The sequence below is a fragment of the Schistocerca piceifrons genome, chromosome 1 (genome assembly GCF_021461385.2).
Source record: "Schistocerca piceifrons isolate TAMUIC-IGC-003096 chromosome 1, iqSchPice1.1, whole genome shotgun sequence".
Classification (NCBI taxonomy): domain Eukaryota; kingdom Metazoa; phylum Arthropoda; class Insecta; order Orthoptera; family Acrididae; genus Schistocerca; species Schistocerca piceifrons.
Window position 1 is genome coordinate 1,090,130,993 of NC_060138.1, and position 22,938 is coordinate 1,090,153,930.

Sequence of the window (22,938 nt, forward strand, 5' to 3'; positions counted from 1 at the left end):
AAAATAAAACTGTTAACATTAAATATAAATTTAAATGTTAGGAATTAAAGCATTTTTCTGGAATATAGCCTTGTACTGAAGTGAAACTTGTATGATAAGAAGAGAATAGAAGCTTTTGAAATGTGGTGCTACAGAAGAATGTTGAAGATTTGACAGTTTACTTAACGAAGATGTACTGACTCAAATAAGGAAAAAAGAAATTTGTGGCACAACTACACAAATAGAAGGGTTTGGTTGACAGGCTACATCCAGAAGCATCAAGGAATTGTCACTTTTTTCAAGAAGGGTCTTGAATAGCGCACAAAATTATGGCCTGTATATCTGACATTGGTCTGCTGTAGAATTTTGGAACATATTTCATGCTCACGAATTACAACAGTTGCGAAGCCTGAAAATTTGTAGGAATCAACATGGGTTCCAAAAACAATGATTGTGTGAAACCCATCTCGTTCTGTTCGCCCAGGAGGCCCAGCAAACAGTAGATACAGGCACTCAGGTAAATACTACGTTCCTTGAAGGTGTTCAATACATTTCCACACTGCCGCCTAACGAACAAAATGTGAGCATATGGAATATCAGTTCAAACATGTGTGTGGATTGAAGAGTTTCTAGCACATGGAACACAGCACGTCACTCTCAAAGGAGAGAAGTCTTCAGAGGTAAAAGTAACTTCGGGCATGCCCCAAGGAGTGTTATAGGATTACTGCTTTTCACAACATATATAAATTACCTAGTAGATAAAGTCCACAAGGCTTTTTGCAGATTATGCCATTGTACACATAAATGTCACAACAGTAAAAAAATGCAGTGAAATGCAGAAAGACTTGCAGAGGATCGACAATTGGTGCAGGGAGTGGCATTTGACCCTCAACATAAACAAATGTAACATATTGTGACTACATACACAGAAAGACCCTTTATTGTACAATTACAAAATTGTAGAACAATCACTGGAAGCAGTTACGTCCATAAAATACCTAAGAGTATGCATACTGAGTGATCTGAAGTGTAACACCCAAATAAAATTATTTGTAAACAAGGCAGATGCCAGACAGATTCATTGGAAGAATCCTCAGTGAATGTAGTCAACGAAAAAAAGAAAGTAACTTCAACACACTTGTTCAACCGATACTTGAATATTGCTTGTCCATCTGGGATTCGTACCAGACAGGATTGATAAGAGGAAACTGAGAAGATCCAAAGAAGAGCAGCAAATTTTGTCACAGGTTCACTTGGTGGGTGTGGGGACATCATAGAAATGCTCATCAGCTCCAGTGGCAGATGTTGCAAGACAGGCATTCTGTGTCACATAGTGGTCATTCCGAGAGTGTCTTCTTGGAGTCAAACAATATATTGCTTCCTTCTACGTATAACTCACAAAAGGACCATGAAGATAAAATTAGAGAGTTCCGAGCCCACACACAAGATTAACAGTAATCATTCTTCCCTACAACCAATCTTTCTTCCTACAAACCATTTGTGTCTGGAACAGGAAAAAGGGGGTTGTGACACTGGAACACAAAGTACTCTCCGTTACATCCGTTACACACTGTAAGGTGGCTGGCAGAGTATGGATGTAAATGAAACAGAAGGAAGTGGTGGTGGGGGGGGGGGGGGTGTAAAAACTGTTGTGGGAGACAAGCAAGTTAAAGTGGATGGTGGTTATAATAGTTATGCAGAGACGAAGAGGCTTGCACAGGGTACTCTGACATGGAGAGCTGCCTCAAACCAGTCTTCAGACTGAAGACTGCAACAACAACAACAACATGCTGTGGTACTATGAGTAACATTATATTTCAGCAGTAACAGTGGAAACAGTACATGTTAAAATGTAACCAGATCCAGAAGCACAGCATGTTTTACATTTTTGGAGGTGATAGCTTCACTGCAGAAAGTCTTGGGTCACTACCAGACGTACAGCAATTAATCTGTTAGGAACACTTGGTTATTTGTCATAACTTAAGAGGCACTGCAACACACCAGCTAATCCTCCAACCGCTCTTCTCTGGCTTTTTGGACAATGTGAATTTATACATCTTTTAACAATTACGGTATTTGACATTATTACGTTATGACTTTTTTACAACATTTGAAGGCTAAAATGCGGAATAATTACATACAATGCAAAATCTTTAAATTGTGTTACAAAAGATTAATGAATCGTTCTTCTAACATTATTTATGATACAAACTGTCTTTCTGAACCAGGTTAGGTCTCCAATTTAAATGAATCTTCTCTAGTTTTCGTAATATGTGGACAATGCGCTGAATTTCTCTATAGAATGTTCCAGAAACTTTAATTACGAGTTTAGTTACAGATTTTTTTTTAGTTGGTGATTTCCATACGAATATGTTGTCCTGACTTGCAAAGATACATAAATGTTAGGCTTTTCCAAAATTAATGGTTTACAGAGTTAATTTATGTTGTGGTGAACAATGAATTTTACAAATTGAACTATTATAACAAAACTGAATGAAAAAGGTTATTAACATTTATACACTATTAACACTGACTCCTGATCTTGTTCTTTCTCTTCAAAACATCCCGAAATTCATATCAAAGTGATAATGACTTATCCTAATTGTACATTAATTTACAGTAATTGGTGTGTTACACTATTTCACAAAGTTGCACTAAGTGACCTTATTCACTAACCGTCTTTATACACTACCCACATCTGTTTTAGTGTGTACCGCAAACTGCGAAATCTGCTGTATCGGGTACACCGCATGACCCAATACAGCCTGTTTCGTTACATTGTGCTAAAAGTGAGACTTGTGTGGTAAAGTAAATGAGGAAGGAGAAGAACATGGGAGATAAAAAACAATGCAGTACCTGAGTTTAGCTGCATATTGGTATCTTAGCTGTGGCGATGCATGAGCACAGAGCTCCAGGGTCAGTGACCACAGCAGCAGATAGGCACTGCAGTAGGCATGTGACTCTGTGAACGGCTCAAGAGTGCAGCTCTCGCCCATACGCAGCTCACTAAGCAGAGCACCGGTCGCGGCTTCACCTCTGTCCAGCAAACTGGTCAGGAGGCTGAGGCCCGGAGTGGGCATCTCCTCGCCAGTCACTTGTCCCATGCTTGAATCTTTCGCAGAAAAGAATGGCACCAACCTGAAAGTACAGAAACCGAGATAATCTGGTGCAATAATAAGTAGCAAATATAATATATGAAGTGATATGAAATGAAAAATTACCTCCACACAACAGATCTATCAAATGAGATCTGAAATAAAAGTTAGCAAGAGTTACTTTTACAATTACAATGATGCACTTTATGTGAACGCACCCATCCCCCCCCCCCCCCCCCCCCCTTCCCCACACACACTCAGCATTTCATTCTTCAAGGTGTTGGGTGTTGATGTTAATATAATAATACCAAGTAACAGATCATAACACACACTACTTAATATTACAGTGCAATATAAGTCAGATGCTGACATTTAGAAAGGGTTTGTTTCAGCATCATAGTGACTTAATATGTATGCTCTCACTGAAAATTGTAGCCTCTACTGCATTTTGACTGAAAATTGCTCCTTAACAAGGTGGAAATTACAATTTAACACGAAATCTTAACCATGGTGTAAAATACATGTTTTACAAACTCAGAGGTTAACATGATAAATGTCACAGCACCTATACTGACTTGGGATCAAATCCCGAACCTTTGGATTTGTAATTTAAAATCCCCACAGTGCTGATACTCATGATGTCGGCTGTTTCTGTGTCAAAGTTGGTTAAAATCAATCCAGGGGTTTGGGATAAGATTCCAGACATACACATACGTACATACTTTATTGCCCTGAATTTGTGCAATATTTGAGTATTATCATGCAGAATGAATGCACACCAGTGAATTAAGTTGTTGTGGATGTACAGCCTACGTAATATGTACTAGACCATTACAGTAACATCAATAATTTAACAACACAATGAGGAATAGTTTAAACTAGTCATCACTTGATCTTAGAGCAATACCGAAAAGAGTGAGATATTCAGCCATAAAAAACTTTCACCACTTACCTGATAGTTTTAAGAATCTTACAGACACAAAATTAACTTCAAACTGAGATTACTCCATAGACACAGTTTTGGATGTTTACAACTATGAAGTGTATGTATGTGTGTGTGTGTGTGTGTGTGTGTGTGTGAGAGAGAGAGAGAGAGAGAGAGAGAGAGAGAGAGAGAGAGAGAGCTTTGAGGTACGAAATTATTATCTAACTGATCAACATTAGGCACGCACAAAACAAAAAATATCTTTGATGAAATAGCCGCTGTTATGAAAGTTTAGTCAGTTACTAATGATAAAGTTAATACAACAAACTGACAGATAAAGCTACCCCAATAGTAATGATGCAAATTACATCAAACTTACTTTTTCAGCATTTGAAAACCAGTTAGCTGGAGCACATTTAGTGGTGAGTAAATTAATTTTTCACAGCTTTCTATGAATGCTTCATGCTGACTTCCTTGGAGATACTGCCCAACATCAGCACACATAAGAGACTTGCCAATTTCTTGGAGTAATATCTGTCGATCTAGGGTCACAACTGTTTCTTTAGCAGCATCTGAAGCAGAGCAAGTAAGGATGTTAATTAAGAGTACAAAATCTTCTTGGACCGCTAACTTGTATCCCTCTCCAGTGCTTCACCTGTAAACAAAGAGAACGGGCACATGGAAAAGGCAATGGAAATATATAAGGTTCAGGTGAGGAGTGATGGGGAGGGAGGTAGGACAATCTGCTTTCCACATGAGATAAGACCAAATAGCTGCAGAATGGAAGTAACAACAGACTACAATAGTTGAGATTCACATTCCCAAATAATAGCTATGTGGTGCAGGACTTCAAAATAATAAGAACTACAACATAACAGGAAATTAAAGGAAAATATGGGAACATGATGAAAAAAGGCTGATAATCAAGAATAGAATATCTTTGTTGTGGCTTTCCCATTTGCAGTTAGTGGTAAAGAGGAGAAGTATTGTGTAGAGCCTCAATCTTTGCTTAAGACTTTCATACTGAGAGGTTGTAAAATGGTCAAGAAGGGACACTGTTTCAAAAATAAATGGCTTAAGCTCAGTTGGTAAGAGCATTGTCTATGAAATATAGGTTCCACATCTTACACACAGTTTTAATCTGCCAGGAAGGTTTGAAACAGTGGATACTCAATTACAGACTATAAGATTTATTCTGGAAATATAATACCAACATTTCAACACATGTAAACATGTGTGACACTGGTAGGCATTCTTGTATTGGCACTGACTGAAAGGCCGGAACTAAGGATTAATGTGAGACAGTCATATGTTGCAGACTTGGGCTCATATTGGAACTGTGTGTCAATATCAAGAACTGTAGGTGACAAGAGAGATATAATGTACAGCTTTTAGTATGCAGGTAGAATTCTTTTCTCAACCTGTACCATACAAATAGCTTCCAAGCTATGTACCATACAAATAGCTTCCAAGCTCTATCATGTAGCACAGGGATACTGCGACGTACTGGTATTGCGCACTTAGCATTTAAATGTTTTCTTATTTACTTATTTAGCATCTGCACAGGACACCTTTTTTAAATTGATCGCACCATGAGTAAACACCTAGCGCCACCTTGGAGTGATCAGAGAAGTATGTGCATTCAGGCGAAATAATTTCAAAGACATAAATTTTTATTATCTCCAAAATTAATAACATTTGTATTTAAGATTTGTAACTGGTGACTTCTGTCAGTGTGCTGCGCAAACTATTTACCATGTTAAACGTGCTACACAAAAGAAATGTGGTAGGAAGATCTGTACCTAAGTTAGCTACAGTATCTTGTAAATAGTGAAGTATACAGGGTGTCTCAGGAAGGAACAGTCAGTATTCTGGGATATGACAGGAATGCTCATTTGAAGCAAAAAACTTCATATGGGTGGACATATACCCTATTCCAAACAGTTTCCAAGATAGAACACATTTAATGCGCATTGTCATTTATTTTCTGTTTTATTCAGTACATTGTCAAGTTTAACAATGCAGGAAAAGACATATTGCTACGTAACGTAAAAGAGACACGCTAAGTTGCAGACTGGCACAATTAAAAGACACTCCACATGTGCGACAGTTCTAAATGGGTTGACATTAGATAACGACTGACAGTTTGTACCACTGTTGCCAGCTTTCGAATGTGAAGTGCTAACAGCAGCAGGTCAAACAACAGCTGTCTATAGAGATGTGACAACATCAAGACGTTGCCTTACGTTTAAAAAATTGCGTTATGTTATTGGTTGAGGTACGACTGTGAAGCTGCCGCACCCAGCCCACAACAGCTGTCAGGGATTAATTTACACCAACTCAACTACAGTAAGCACTACAACATGCATTTTACAAGTATAATCACACCCAATCTTTTTATTTATCTCCTTTTCCGCAATTTCCTCCCCTCCCCACCTCTCCGTGTAGCTTGCAGCACTTCACTGTCTGCCACCCCCATCGTACTACATACTATCCCTGCCCCTCCCCATCCCAGCCTCCTCCTTACACCCACCCAGTCGCCACTCCAATCACGCACTGCTGCTGCTGCTTGCAGTGTGTTTTCAGTTACCTGAGACTGCAGTTGTGTGTGTGTGTGTGTGTGTGTGTGTGTGTGTGTGTGTGTGTGTGTGGGCGCGCGCGCGCGTCGTCTACTGTTGACGAAGGCCTTAGCGGCCAAAAGCTTTAACTGTAAGTGTCTTTTTGTTGTGCCTATCTGTGGCTCAGAACCTGTGCTATATGGTGAGTAGCAATTTTCCTTTTCATAATATTGTTACATTCCATCCTGGATTTTCCACTGTTAGATTTAATTGAAAAATATGTATTTTTAACAAATTTACCTCTAACCATTGTCATACATTTCACATTAAAGCTGTTGTACAGTTCACAATAAATGTTGGAATACACCACCAACTTGGAAGAACATGTAGTGTTGCTTGTCTGGGTGCCTCTGCACATTTCCTAATGAGGGCAACAGTGTTCATGATGCGAAAAAGCACTTCATCTCATGTATTCACCTTTCACTTGTACAATTCAGATTTCATCCAACTCCGTAAACAAAAATTTAATGGTGTAAGGTCTGGCAAACGTGGTGGCCAATCAACTGTACTATCACAGCCAATAAAGCAATTAAGGTAAGTATGGTTGAGATGTCCTCTCATACGTCAGGTAACATGTGGATGGGCGCCATCATGCTGGAAGTACATTCAGGGTGTATACGTGGGCAAGGAAAAAAAAATTCCCGGATTTTTCCCGGATTTCCCGGTTAAAAATACAGTTTCTCCCAGGTCAAAATATACTTTTTCCGTGGTAAGTGACAGTATACTCTTCCCTCTTCCTTGCCACTCTAAAACTCATCAATCCTTCGATTGTTTACGGTTTCATATACCGACGTAGAATTTCCTGGTACTTTAGAAAACGAAACTCGGGAGGGGGGGGGGGGGGGGGGGATGGACTCTTTGAAAGATCTTTGATGTTCAGCAACATGTACGCTGCATATGTTTGTATTACAGAGGTATAAATTCGGATTCCACCAAACACCGCATGTTATCAGCCAATAGCAACATCACTCTTAAGTAGTGCGAACACACAAATAAGAAAAGTTAATGGTTTAAATTAATATACATAGCATTCACATATAATATTGGTCTCGAAGATTAATAAGCTGCAAGAGAAGCTAAGCTTGCACATATAATGCTGATCTTCTTTGCGCGTGTTACACTTTAAGACACATCACATAAATGTGCCAGTAAAATTTTTAATAATGACCTAAATGTCTGATTTTCTGGGCTAAAAATTCTTCTAAATGGTCCTCCTCAAAGAGTTGATTTTTAAATGAGAGTCAAATGCTTTGTGATTTAAGAAATTCATCGTACTTTCTCGCACATAGTTCATCTTGAGTAAAAGGAAATTTGCTTTGAATGTAACGCTTTTCAAACCACCATTTGCAATATTTTCCCGTGTCCTGTTAGATATAGGTTCATTTTGGCAGTTGGCAGAGAGCGCCAGATAACAGGCGTCACCACGCTTGCGAAACTAAGATGACGCAGGAAGCCCGATGTTCCTACGTGTAAAACATTAAAAGATCTTACATTATGTCATAAAAGAAACAAGACATCAGAGGATACTTCAAGAGCATCGGAATTTCGTGCATCATACTAAAATGCATAATTCGGTTTAAAGTGCACATTTGTTGGTCCAGGTTCAGATGTAAATTCTCTTGGAGCACCAGTACTGTATTACCTCATGTTCGGTTCTTTATTATGGAATAATGCCATAAGTGTACTTGAAATATAGTGAACAGTTGAAACTAGCCAATAGTGTGAAACTAAACACTTTGTTTCAAATAAATTGACTGCCTCAGCAGAAAAGATTAATAAAAGCCAAATCTCTTTAGCAAACCTTCAAAAATAACTTCATTGCTCTGTAAGGCAATTATGCTTGACTGTCAGAAAGGTGGAAATAAAATCTGAAACTAATAACATATTTTAGCCTTCTGTAATTATGCGAACATATTTTAATTCATTTGATAGCTCCCAGTCACAAAAATCCTTTTTGTTTTCATTTAACGTGAGAGCCATAAACGAAGAGGAAACAATAAAATCACTGATGTATACGCAGGTCACGTCGAGACGACACACCTCCCCACCACAACTCAGACTGCTCTAAGCATCAGCCCCGGATTTACTGTATTTCTGAACTGGAGCAATATTAGATAGTGGCGCCCAGCCACACTTCTGTAACCAGAAGCGGGAGAAGGTACTACTCATACACGACTCAACTGCGCATGCGCAAGAGCCCGCCCACAACTGCTCAGACGAATCTAATTTAAACAGTTGTCACATCAGGCTCATCAGAGAAGAATTGCACAGTCTTCCTAAAGCCTTTGACAAACTTTGCTGTTGGCAGACGCTTATATGAGCACTGTGTTTTGTTGTTGTATGTGACGCATTTCCTTTGCAACTTAAGTTTTATTTTCGTTTCTTCTTGTTCATGTTTTGTTGCTGCAGTATTATTCTGCAGTAGTGGGATACAGTAATATCCTTTGTTAGAGTATTGGTTCTTACCAATCAAAATCACAAAAATTTAATTGAAAACTAAAACGATGAAAAATCCCTAGAATTCTAAACAATTCCCGGGTCTTTCCCGGATCTCCCGGTTGTCCTGGGTCGTATACACCCTGACGTTACAATCTGCATCGCCAAATAAATCTCCTCAAGATGTTCAACAAATGAATTTTCCAAAAATGCAAGTAATTCTGTTCCATCATTCGCTCTTCTTAAATGATAGGACCTATCAACATTTTATCACTCATATCCCACCAAACACTGATCGCAAAACAAACTTGGAAATTGGTTTCCACTGTAGTGTGTGGTTATTCCTACAACCATCAGTGATTTGCATACTTATTGATTCCATTCCGTGTAAATGTGACTTCACCAGTGAATAGTATTAATGGTAGCAAACGATGATTGCCAGTGACAAAATTCAAATCATCTCATATTGTCACCAATGTGACAGTTTTGAACATGCTGTCTCTGCATTGGTACAAGTTTTTTGCATGTAATATTTGCCATAAAAGTGTTCGTTGGAGGTAGATATATGCAGAAAGTTGCCACATGCTCTTGGTAGGACTACAGTGCACAATTTCAGCATGTTGTTGTTACTGCACAGCTTGTTGAACTACAGATTCAGAAGAAAAATGGAAACTTTAAAGAATATCTGTTTCATGTAATGTGCTGAAAACTCTGGTAAGCTTTCCAGATCAGTAACTCGACATGACAGAAAGTGCCGACGGTATTTTTCAACAGCAGCAGGAGCACTACAATCGCAGAAGCAATAAACATGCACTATCTGCACATTCTTCATTGGCACAGATTTGCGGCATTTTAGCCAGCATTTTGTACGAACACGGGTAACCAATGCTTCTCTCTGATACACTCTCAATCCTTCACACTACTTCCGTCACAACACACCATGTATAACTGCGCAGGCTTGTTTAATGGCAGAAAGATATTCCGGTCAAAGAGGCTGAAAGCAATCAAGTAGGTTGGGCTAGAATTAAAACGCCAAACAGACTACGTGTGCATGCCATGAGCCCAAAAAACAAATATACATAAAATGTTTTCTATCCCAGAAACCATTCGGAATAGGGCATATGTCCATATGAAGTATTTTGTTTCAAATGAGCATTCCTCTCATACCCCTGAATATTGACCATTCCTCCTGGGACATGTGAGTATATACACTGTTGTTGTGGTCTTCAGTCCTGAGACTGGTTTGTAGCAGCCCTCCATGCTACTCTATCCTGTGCAAGCTTTTTCATCTCCCAGTACCTACTGCAACCTACATCCTTCTGAATCTGCTTAGTGTATTCATCTCTTGGTCTCCCTCTACGATTTTTACCCTCCACGCTGCCCTCCAATACTAAATTGGTGATCCCTTGATGCCTCAGAACATGTCCTACCAACCGATCCCTTCTTCTGGTCAAGTTGTGCCACAAACTTCTCTTCTCCCCAATCCTATTCAATACTTCCTCATTAGTTATGTGATCTACCCATCTAATCTTCAGCATTCTTCTGTAGCACCACATTTCGAAAGCTTCTATTCTCTTCTTCTCCAAACTATTTATCGTCCATGTTTCACTTCCATACATGGCTAAACTCCATACGAATACTTTCAGAAATGACTTCCTGACACTTACTGGATGTTAACAAATTTCTCTTCTTCAGAAAAGCTTTCCTTGCCATTGCCAGTCTACATTTTATATCCTCTCTACTTCGACCATCATCAGTTATTTTGCTCCCCAAATAGCAAAACTCCTTTACTACTTTAAGTGTCTCATTTCCTAATCTAATTCCCTCAGCATCACCCGACTTAATTCGACTACATTCCATTATCCTTGTTTTGCTTTTGTTGATGTTCATCTTATATCCTCCTTTCAAGACACTGTCCATTCCATTCAACTGCTTTTCCAAGTCCTTTGCTGTCTCTGAAAGAATTACAATGTCATCGGCGAACCTCAAAGTTTTTATTTCTTCTCCATGAATTTTAATATCTACTCCGAATTTTTCTTTTGTTTCCTTTACTGCTTGCTCAATATACAGATTGAACAACATCGGGGAGAGGCTACAACCCTGTCTTACTCCCTTCCCAACCACTGCTTCCCTTTCATGTCCCTCGACTCTTATAACTGCCATATGCTTTCTGTACAAATTGTAAATAGCCTTTCGCTCCCTGTATTTTACCCCTGCCACCTTTAGAATTTGAAAGAGAGTATTCCAGTCAACATTGTCAAAAGCTTTCTCTAAGTCTACAAATGCTAGAAACGTAGGTTTGCCTTTCCTTAATCTTTCTTCTAAGATAAGTCGTAAGGTCAGTATTGCCTCACGTGTTCCAACATTTCTGCGGAATCCAAACTGATCTTCGCCGAGGTCGGCTTCTACCAGTTTTTCCATTCGTCTGTAAAGAATTCGCGTTAGTATTTTGCAGCTGTGACTTATTAAGCTGATAGTTCGGTAATTTTCACATCTGTCAACACCTGCTTTCTTTGGGATTGGAATTATTATATTCTTCTTGAAGTCTGAGGGTATTTCGCCTGTTTCATACATCTTGCTCACCAGATGGTAGAGTTTTGTCAGGACTGGCTCTCCCACGGCCGTCAGTAGTTCCAATGGAATATTGTCTATTCCGGGGGCCTTGTTTCGACTCAGGTCTTTCAGTGCTCTGTCAAACTCTTCACGCAGTATCATATCTCCCATTTCATCTTCATCTACATCCTCTTCCATTTCCATAATATTGTCCTCAAGTACATCGCCCTTGTATAGACCCTCTATATACTCCTTCCACCTTTCTGCTTTCCATTCTTTGCTTAGAACTGGGTTTCCATCTGAGCTCTTGATATTCATACAAGTCGTTCTCTTATCTCCAAAGGTCTCTTTAATTTTCCTGTAGGTGGTATCTATCTTACCCCTAGTGAGATAGGCCTCTACATCCTTACATTTGTCCTCTAGCCATCCCTGCTTAGCCCTTTTGCACTTCCTGTCGGTCTCATTTTTGAGACATTTGTATTCCTTTTTGCCTGTTTCACTTACTGCATTTTTATATTTTCTCCTTTCATCAATTAAATTCAATATTTCTTCTGTTACCCAAGGATTTCTACTAGCCCTTGTCTTTTTACCTACTTGATCCTCTGCTGCCTTCACTACTTCATCCCTCAAAGCTACCCATTCTTCTTCTACTGTATTTATTTCCCCCATTCCTGTCAATTGCTCCCTTATGCTCTCCCTGAATCTCTGTACAACCTCTGGTTCTTTTAGTTTATCCAGGTCCCATCTCCTTAAATTCCCACCTTTTTGCAGTTTCTTCAGTTTTAATCTACAGGTCATAACCAATAGATTGTGGTCAGAGTCCACATCTGCCCCTGGAAATGTCTTACAATTTAAAACCTGGTTCCTAAATCTCTGTCTTACCATTATATAATCTATCTGATACCTTTTAGTATCTCCAGGGTTCTTCCATGTATACAACCTTCTTTCATGATTCTTAAACCAAGTGTTAGTTATGATTATGTTGTGCTCTGTGCTAAATTCGACCAGGCGGCTTCCTCTTTCATTTCTGTCCCCCAATCCATATTCACCTACTATGTTTCCTTCTCTCCCATTTCCTACACTCGAATTCCAGTCACCCATGACTATTAAATTTTCGTCTCCCTTCACAATCTGAATAATTGCTTTTATTTCATCATACATTTCTTCAATTTCTTCGTCATCTGCAGAGCTAGTTGGCATATAAACTTGTACTACTGTAGTAGGCGTGGGCTTCGTATCTATCTTGGCCACAATAATGCGTTCACTATGTTGTTTGTAGTAGCTTACCCGCATTCCTATTTTCCTATTCATTATTAAACCTACTCCTGCATTACCCCTATTTGATTTTGTGTTTATAACCCTGTAGTCACCTGACCAGAAGTCTTGTTCCTCCTGCCACCGAACTTCACTAATTCCCACTGTATCTAACTTCAACCTATCCATTTCCCTTTTTAAATTTTCTAACCTACCTGCCCGATTAAGGGATCTGACATTCCATGCTCCGATCCGTAGAACGCCAGTTTTCTTTCTCCTGATATACACTATGTGATCAAAAGTATACGGACACCTGTCTGAAAATGACTTACAATCTCGTGGAACCCTCCATCGGCAATGTTGGAATTCAATATGGTGATGGCCCACCCTTTGCCTTAATGACAGCTTCCACTCTCGCAGACATATGTTCCATCAGATGCGGAGGTTTCTTTGGGAATGGCAGCTCATTCTTCACGAAAAGTTGCACTGAGGAGAGGTATCGATGTCAGTCGGTGAGGCCTGGCATGAAGTAAGCGTTCCAAAACATCCCAAAAGTGTTCTATAGGTGCAGGCAAGTCCATTACAGGGATGTTATTGTCATGCAACCACTCCGCCACAGGCCGTGCATTATGAACAGGTGCTCGATCATGTTGAAAGGTGCAAACGCCATCCCTGAATTGCTCTTCAACAGGGGGGAAGCAAGAAGATGCTTAAAATGTCAATGTAGGCTTGTGCTGTGATAGTGCCATGCAAAGCAACAAGGAGTGCAAGCCTCCTCCATGAAAAACATGACCACGTCATAACACCACCACCTCAGAATTTTACTGTTGGCACTACACACTCTGGCAGATGATGTCCACCAGGCATTCGCCATACCCACACCCTGCCATAGGATTGCCACATTGTGCACCGTGATTCGTCGCTCCACACAACGTTTTTCCACGGTTCAATAGTCCAATGTTTATGCTCCTTACACTGAGCAAGGCGTCATCTGGCATTTACCTGCATGATGTGTGGCTTATGAGCAGCCGCTCGACCATGAAATCCAAGTTTTCTCACCTCCCTCCTAACTGTCATAGTACTTGCAGTGGATCCTGATGCAGTTTGGAATTCCTGTGTGATGGTCTGGATAGATGTCTGCCTATTACACATTATGACCCTCTTCAACTGTCGGAGGTCTCTGTCAGTCAACAGATGAGGTCGGCCCGTGCGCTTTCGTGATGTACATGTCCCTTCACGTTTCCCCTTCACTACCACATCAGAAACAGTGGACCTAGGGATGTTTAGGAGTGTGGAAATCCCACATACAAATGTATGACACAAGTGACAGCCAAACACCTGATCACATTTGAAGTCTGTGAGTTCCACGGAGTGCACCATTCTGCTCTCTCACGAGGTCTAATGACTACTGAGGTCGCTGATAATGGAGTACCTGGCAGTAGGTGGCAGCACAATGCACCTAATATGAAAAACGTATGTTTCTGATGGGTGTCTGGATACTTTTGATCACATAGTGTACAAGTGTAGAACATTAAATTTACATCTTGTTCTGAACAGATATCGTTCATGTGTTTTTGTTGCCCAATGAAATTAATACTGCAATCTAGATTTTGGTTTGCACTTCACAATGGATCTAATACTGGAACAACACTCCAGCTTTCAAGTTGAACTCATGAGGTAACATCCATTGTTTGATAACTGGCTCTTCATAAATCAACTATCATAAGTTTTCCTGGATCTTTTGGGGAGAACTTCAATTAATGAGTAACGACTAAAGCTAGTAGTAATTAGATAACATTGAAATTTCCCTTGTGATGACAGCTGTTACAACAACAATTAGTTCAGTGTTATTACAGATACACATTTTTGCTTTCTGGCATTACTTATGAAAACATGTGAATTTGATCAAACTATAAACAAACTTTATATTATTTCATGAGCCAGTCCCAGAATATTCAAGAGGACAATAATTAAAAATGCTCCAATTATTTTTGTGGCTACTGTAGGATATTCATGCTGTTTTATGACTATTCTTCTTGTGGGTTCATTTTTTGCTCTTTAAATACCACAATTTGTGTGAGATTTCTATTGTCATGTGAGTCAGTTGCAATAAATGTGGATTTCAGTTCACTTTCCTGTTCATCTCAGTATTTTTTTAGCTACTATTTTTCTTTTCTTTCTTTCTAGACTTGAAAGAAGTTATGTAACTTGACCTCCATACGAACTGATAGATACAATCTCCAAATAATACTCGAGCAGACTCATGGTTGTTTACCTCATTAAAGGTGTTCTGTGGTGATAGGGACAGAACATTTTCACACACTTCTAAAACTAAGCAGTATCTACCATATCTTGTATATGTACTGACATATTGATTGCTTGTAGTAACAGATGCTCAATTGCTACACAAACTGATAGTTGTCTCCAGAAAAGAGAGATGAAGTTCCTTTGTTCCTTCCTACAAAAGACAAATATGCATCAAGTAATAAATAAGAATATTCAGCAACAGCTAGCACTGGAATGGAGTCTTCAGAAGACTGAAGCAATTGTGGTAGTATGGTCATAGGAAAAGAATGGCTTCCATTAGGATTCTCGAGGACATTTGAACTGGAAAAGCTCTCAAAAGAGTTCACGAGGGAAGATCACGATGGCTGGAACAAGCAGATGTCCACGAACGGCGATCAAGGTTTAGTGTCCCACTGACTTCAAGGTCACTGGAGATGTAGTGCATGTGCAGAGGGCTGGAGAAGAAAATCAGCTGTCTCTTTTTTAAAGAGACCACCAAAGCATTTATCTTCAGCAATTTAGGGAAACCACAGGAAAAGTCTGGATGGGCGAACGGGAATTTGTACCTCTACGCTCCTAAATGTGAGTCCAATGTCTTACCACTGCCTTACCTTCCTCAGAACCAGATCTTCAAGGACCTTGAAACTCCAGAAATCATGGAATAAAATATACAAACAATGGCTGTCAATGAACAACATAAACAAGAAGGACAAACATGCAATCACAACCAGCACAATGCAGTGAAGAAATGATGACTAGAGCTCACATTTTTGCATATTTTCTTGATAGTGCATATATAAGGGGCTACTGCATATTTAACTAATATGTGAATATTTATGGATATATTTTACCTCTTCAACAATGATTCTTCAAATATAAATAGTTCACCAAGATACTTTAAGAAGAAGAGGAAGACGTGAGCAAATTTCTCTTTTATTGCTCTTTTTTGTACAAGGACTGTAATTTATTATGTTTCTAAATCCATACAGGGTGGGGGAATGAGATCATAGGTATCAACAATGACTGGTTCCTGATATAGCACAAAAATATGCCGCTCAACAGCTTACCATAAACAAAACTGTGCTCAATAATCATGTGACAAACATTTAAAGTTTGGTGTGGTCTTCACATCATTATTATGTTTCAAATGAAGCCATCTGCTGTGACGATAACATTTCCATGAATTAAAAAGTGTCATTTTCAGTTAACTTTTAATTTCTAACTAGTGTGCTGTTACTTATAATTTCTGAAGTGTGAGCAAGAGGTGACAGAACAGTACACTGCTGAAGGAAAAGAGCAGTAAAACTTATTTGTTTTGACTAAGAACAGACAGAAATATGGTACTGTGCCACATATGTGAAAAACACATAAGTGTATTGCTCTATTTTAAACTAACACTATTTTTATACCACTGTTACAGTTACCCAATGACAAAAAATTCCAGATTGCACATCATTTGCAAGCAGCTGCTCATAGAAATGCTGTTAATAGAAATGTCTCCAAGAGCTAAACAACCTCACCAGCAGTATTTTCTGCAAGCAGGTGTGGAAATCATGTCAATGACAGTTTTTCGGAAGATATAAGCAAAGCATTAGTTTCAGACAACGGCCCTCTGAATAAGTTAAATAATGTAGAATTTTGAACGTTCCTGGAAAAATATTCTGAATGAAAAGTTCCTGATGAATCAACAATAAATAAAAACTACCTTGGCAAAGTTTATGAAGAGGTAAGTTAAAAATTTATTTAATGGAATTAGTTTGTGTATGTCAACTAACACCCCCTCCCTGTAACTTTTAAATATATAATACAAAAATATTTTAAACTGAGAACATAAAATTATGTAGATCTGTAGTTCCACAGATTTTCATTTAGTTTAGTTTATTATGAAGAAACATATTTTTATAAATTTCTTATACTTGTTTGCCGCAAAAGTGAGACCCCAAATTACAACCCTGTTCTTTACTAATTTTCAATAAAATAATTATTTTCATGCAATACAAGAAATAAGAGATGATATCAGCTACTTAATCTTGTTTTTATCTGTAAATGAAACAATCAACTCGTAAGGGACATTTATTGGCAATGTCGCAACAACTGCTAGAGTAGTTCATTATGCATTACCTATTTTGTGGACTGCTAAAAAAATGAGAAAACATTAGCAGCTCACTGAAATGCGACATTTTCCCACATAGACTGACATATGCTATTGTTAAACCATTGCATAATACAGGCGATAGGTCTGATGCTAACAATTACTGCCCAATCTACTTCTGACAGCTTAATCCAAAATTCTTGAAAAAATAATGTAAATTGGATCAGCTACATGTATTTGTGAAAATGATGTACTAACAAATTGTCAGTTTAGTTTATAGAAAGGCTCTTCACCAGAAAATGCTATACAGAGTGTACATAAAGTCCAGGAACACTGTCAATTATTTACTGCACACCAAACATTGTGCAGAATCATACATATGTAATTTTGAAGAGAAACCATGAAAGTTTTTTTTTTCTTTTTCCTGTATACTGCCACAGCATAGTTTGGTAATTTGCTGATAGTCAGCGCTGCATCGATGGATCGGCCATGCTACAGAAGGGGACAGCTGTTTCATGAAATGATCTCCCCGGTCACCAGATCTCACTCCGTGTGACTTTTTTCTGTGGGGACACATTAAAGATCTGATGTATGTACCGCCTGTACTATATGATGTAGCAGAGCTCCGGGAGAGAATAAGGGAAGCTACTGCCACAGTCGATGATGCCATACTGGGATGGGTATGGCAAGAATTTGATTACCGTATTGACGTCTGCCAGGTGACTCATGGTTCGCATATCAAATGTTTGTAAAAAAAGCTTTCAGAGTTTCTCTTCAAAATGCAATATGTATGACATCTGTACAATGTTTAGTTCTTGTGCAATAAATAATTGAAAGTGTTCCCAGACTTTCTGTACACCCTGTATATGCTTTCACTGATCATATATTAAATGTCTCTGTGTGTCCGTATTTTCAGAGGTGGTTGCGGAATTCAGCTGTTCACTACAGGATGTCAAATCAAACACCTTAGAGGGCTGAAAGGTGTTTGATTTGACATCCTATACGTTAATACTCTGAATAACTGAACATCATCCATTGGGATATTTTGTGACCTCTCATAGGCTTTGGACTGTGTGAATCATGAAGTTCTTCCAGACAAGCTAAGTAGGTATCAAGAATGGTATCCCACAGGGTTCAGTCTTGGTTCCCTTATTGTTTATATTAATGACTTGCCACTACATTCATGAAGACACAACGGTAATTGTTTTGCTGATGATGCATATATAGTAATCACTCCCAGTTAACAAGAATTAGCTGAGGAAATTGTAAATAATGTATTTCAGAAAATTATTAAGTAGTTCTCTGCAAATGGACTCTCACTAAATTTTGAGAAAACACAGTATCCACAGTTCTGTACAGTAAAAAGCATAACACCATTGATAAGTATAGAATGAACAGAAGTCTGTTGCTAAGGCAGAATATTCAAAATTTCAGGGTGTGTGCATTGATGAGGAATTGAATTGGAAGAAACACATCGATGATCTGCTGAAACGGTTAGATACAGCTAATTATGCTATTAGGGTTATAGCAAATTTTGGTGATAAATATGTCACTAAATTAGCATACTATGCCTATTTTCATCCATTGCTTTCATTTGGCACCATATTTTGGGGCAATACATCATTAAGAGAAAAAGTATTCACTACACAAAAGTGTGTAATCAGAATAAAAGCTGGAGCCCACCCAAGATCACCTTGCAGACATTGATTTAAGGAACTGTGGATATTCACAGTACCTTCACAATACATATATTCACTTATGAAATTTCTTACTAATAACACATTCCAATTCAGGAATAATAGCACATGCATAGCTACAACATTAGAAGAAAGGATGATCTTCACTATTATGGGTTAAATCTGACTATAGCACAGAAAGGTGTGAATTATGCTGCGACAACAATCTTTGGTCATTTGCCAATTAGCATTAAAAGTCTGACAGATGGCCAACCAACATTTAAAAACAAATTAAAACAATTTATGAATGACAACTTTTCTACTCAATAAATGACTTTTTAGATATGAAGCAGTAACTAAAAATAATAATAAAAAAAAAAAACATGTAATGAAAACTTATGTTAAACTGATACATTCCACATCATTACGACATATCGTATTCATGATCTGTGGAACAAGTATTAATGTAATGTAATGTAATTCTTGCTGATAGTTACAGATGCAGCAGAATACATGATTAAGGCTGCGAAAGCTTTGAAGGTATTTTATCCTAAGGCATTTCATATGACATGTTTAACACATGCTCTTCACTGGCTGGCAGCCTTAATTTCCTTTGCGATGAAGTATCTGTGAATGTGCCATCAAAAGTGAAATTATTTGCTGATATGATGAAAGGTACTTGTTTACCACCCTAAGCCAATCCTCATGAGATGGGGTACATGGATTGAAGCAATTCCATATTACAGTGATCAATTAGAAAATGTGAAAAGGTGCTTGACGTAACGCATAAAAATGAAGCAACGAGTACCCTGCTTAGTTTAGTGCTTGCAGTAAGCAGAGTCAACAGAGTAAATTGGTATTTATTAACACATATTTTAGTAAATTCTCATCTGAAATCACATGTCTGGAAGGAAAAGAGATGCCTCTATCCACTACACTGCAAGTGTAAGAAACAGATGTCACTGGAGACATAGCAGGAGAAATACGAAAGTATCTTTACAACAAAATTGAGAAAACTGATGAAATGAATCCACGTTTAAATTTAGTGCAGGATATGAATAAGGTGCTATCGGAGAAAGTGAAAAACAGCCTAATGCTTAGTCTGGAAGTGGCATAGCCTCTTTTCAGTACTGTGCTCTGACTTCATGTGAAGCAGAGAGACCTTTATCTTCTTATAAAAGCAATTTAAGTGACAGAAGGAAACTATTTCTTCCGGAAAACTGTGAAAAGCCTTTATTTATTTATTTTTTTTCAATAGAAATGCTGAAATAGATTCAGGGAGAGAGAGAGAGAGAGAGAGAGAGAGAGAGAGAGAGAGAGAGAGAGAGAGAGAGAGATAGAGATAGAGAGAGAGAGAGAGAGAGAGAGAGAGAGAGAGAGAGAGAGAAATATTAATTTTGTTAATGACTAAGTTTAGGAATAAATTTGCAAATCTGATTACTTCGTCTAGCTTAATAAATGTGGGAAAGTTGAAATATGGTACTTTATTTTTATGCATATTTTAAAGTTTTTAGAGCATATTTACCAGATTTTTTGAATGGAGATGATTGAATATATCATACTTTGTAGTACATCTAAATCTGAGCTCTTGTGGTGATGGTACCGGTGACAGTGGAGTAAGTAATTTATAGGTGACAAAAACTCAAATCAGGACTGGATGGGAGGAATTAAATACATGGAGGAACTTGATACTAACAGTAACCTTTCAGGTCTTTTTCAGCATGATTGATTACTGATGTGATTCTAGATATTCAGCTTAGCTGTGATTCCCATTTTATGCACAATATTTCGATAACCGACTCAGTTGTCTTCAAGTGCTGCGAGTTGTGCTGTTACATGTACTCACTGCCTGTACTCTAACTGGACCAACAATAATTCATAGTCTGGTTGGAGTCCAGCCAGCTAGTATATAAAACAGCACAACTTGCAGCACCTGAAGAAGATGACTGGGCCAGTTGTCAAAATAATGAACATCAAATGGAAACAACAACTCAGCTGAACAACAGGTAGCACAGCATTAATTTTCATAAACTATTTACCAGAAATGTCTGGACTATCACATTATATTTTTCCTGGAGGATCATGTACAGGTAATAACAATGTAATGTTACTGTATCATAAAATACACATCAATCTCAGAATAAAAGGTAAAAGTCATCAACTGAGAACTACATGCATAATGCACACAGATTAAGGAATACAGCAAGCAGTACATTAAAGTCAAGGTATGCTAATTCCTCAGTATGCTATATTCTAATTAATGCTCATCACTAAAAGATTTAATGAAGAGTTATACCTGCTAAGAGTTTGACAATATCTGTGAAGGTCTTGTAAATTTCTCCTACATAAACCAACTTCCATTCTTCCAGTAAGTCTTTAAACATTTTTTTGTCCAGTTCTTTGTTGTCTTCTTTGGCGACTTCTTTGAAGAAATTGTCAACAGCTCGAAACAAGAGGCATGTTGCAACTGCAAAGGAGGTTAGGTTTCTCCTACTAGTGCTGTGTGTGCGTTGTGCATTTGTTTCTTGCAGGAGAGTCTTAACAGCACTCTGTAAATTCTTTACAAGGTGTACAAGAGCCAAAAGAATGAAATCCCACATGCGCACTGGAAGGACATGCCACGCATTTTTCGTGACTGCAGCAAGAAAGTGTATTTTCTCTATCAACTTATGTACTTCTTCCCAGTCAACATTTGACAATTCACTGTAACACATAAAATCACTGTAATCAGTATTCTGAAGATACAATGTGTTATTAAGATAATATTGGACACGACTGAGAAGGCAGGTAACATTACAACTCAAAGGCAGAGTTACGAGCTGCAGATTGACCCAGATAAATAGAGCAAGTGACTGATAGTGAAATACATAATATGATCCTGCATTGGAGCAGATATGATGTTTTACAATCATTTGTACAGTCCTGATGCAGTGACATAATTCAGAACAGAACTATATGTGTATATGTGTGCAAAACTTCTTTTCAACTCCAATGAAGGACTGTAGTTTAATAGCATAGCAGTAATCACAATATGTGCCTGTGACTCATTCGTCACTTTGGCTTTAAAGTGAGTGGTGACCTATCCTTTCAATTATATTTTCCTTAGACACTAGAAACCAATAATTAATACATATTTCTACTATTGAATAGAATAAAAGAAAGAAGTTATTACCTGAAAAAAGATCAACTGAAACATCAGTTAAGTAAAAGTGTTCAAATCATCAAATTCAAATTTATATGCAAGTCATGTAGAAGTTTTGTTGGTGCTGGGCTGGCTAGTTTCCCCCTCCCTGCCAACCGTCATTTTTGCTGTTCTGTGTCCTGAATTGATGGACCAGGGCATCAGTGACAGCTTCAGATGTTATTACAGAAATACATTGCTGTATATGGTACTAATTGGAAAAGAATATGGAGTCGGGGGTGCAGAATTGGCATTGGTAAAAAGGGATTCATTTTAAGGATTACGTGTATATGACAGCAGAAACTTAAGCAACTTCAAGGGCATTATATTAGCAAAAACTTAGAATACGCTCCTTCCTTCAGATGAGTTGATCAATTGCATCTAAAGAGACACCAAACAGCCAATTTGTTTCTGAACTTGGAGAACCAGTTACATAATGTTCAAGATTTGAAGAATGTGATCAGGAAAATACTCAGAACTGGCTTGAATGTTATGTTGATGACCCTGGCTATCAAGTAGTGACAGACGATGAAATTACTGTCAGTGTCATCTGTGACGAATACCTGCACAATACCAAGAAAAGGCCTCACGACAATGACAATGTTGGAAAAGGGCTGTCCAGTAAGAAAGTCATCCATTGTTGACAGATGGCCATCAAGTGGTTATAATAGAAGAATGTGTAGCTGTCCAATAGCTGTCTTTGAAATATTTGCAAGATTTAGAGAGAGGGGTGGAGGATTGGGGTGGGGTGACGTGGGTTGGGGTGGGGGGGTTACTGAGTCTCAGTTCTACACAATATCTAAATGAATGTAGAGAACCTGACTCTTGCGATATTACAGAAGA

General features: G+C 38.3%; 1 protein-coding gene across 1 annotated transcript in view; it reads right to left on the bottom strand.

Annotated features, from left to right (window-relative positions):
* Positions 1-22,938, bottom strand: part of LOC124775019 (E3 ubiquitin-protein ligase listerin) — a 154,491-nt gene that overhangs the window by 22,035 nt on the left and 109,518 nt on the right. The window contains exons 16-18 of the mRNA XM_047249782.1: positions 21,211-21,617; positions 4,379-4,571; positions 2,836-3,117 (exon numbers count right to left, since the gene is read on the bottom strand). Coding sequence (XP_047105738.1) covers positions 2,836-3,117; positions 4,379-4,571; positions 21,211-21,617 — 882 coding nt within the window. The remainder of the gene's footprint in view (positions 1-2,835; positions 3,118-4,378; positions 4,572-21,210; positions 21,618-22,938) is intronic.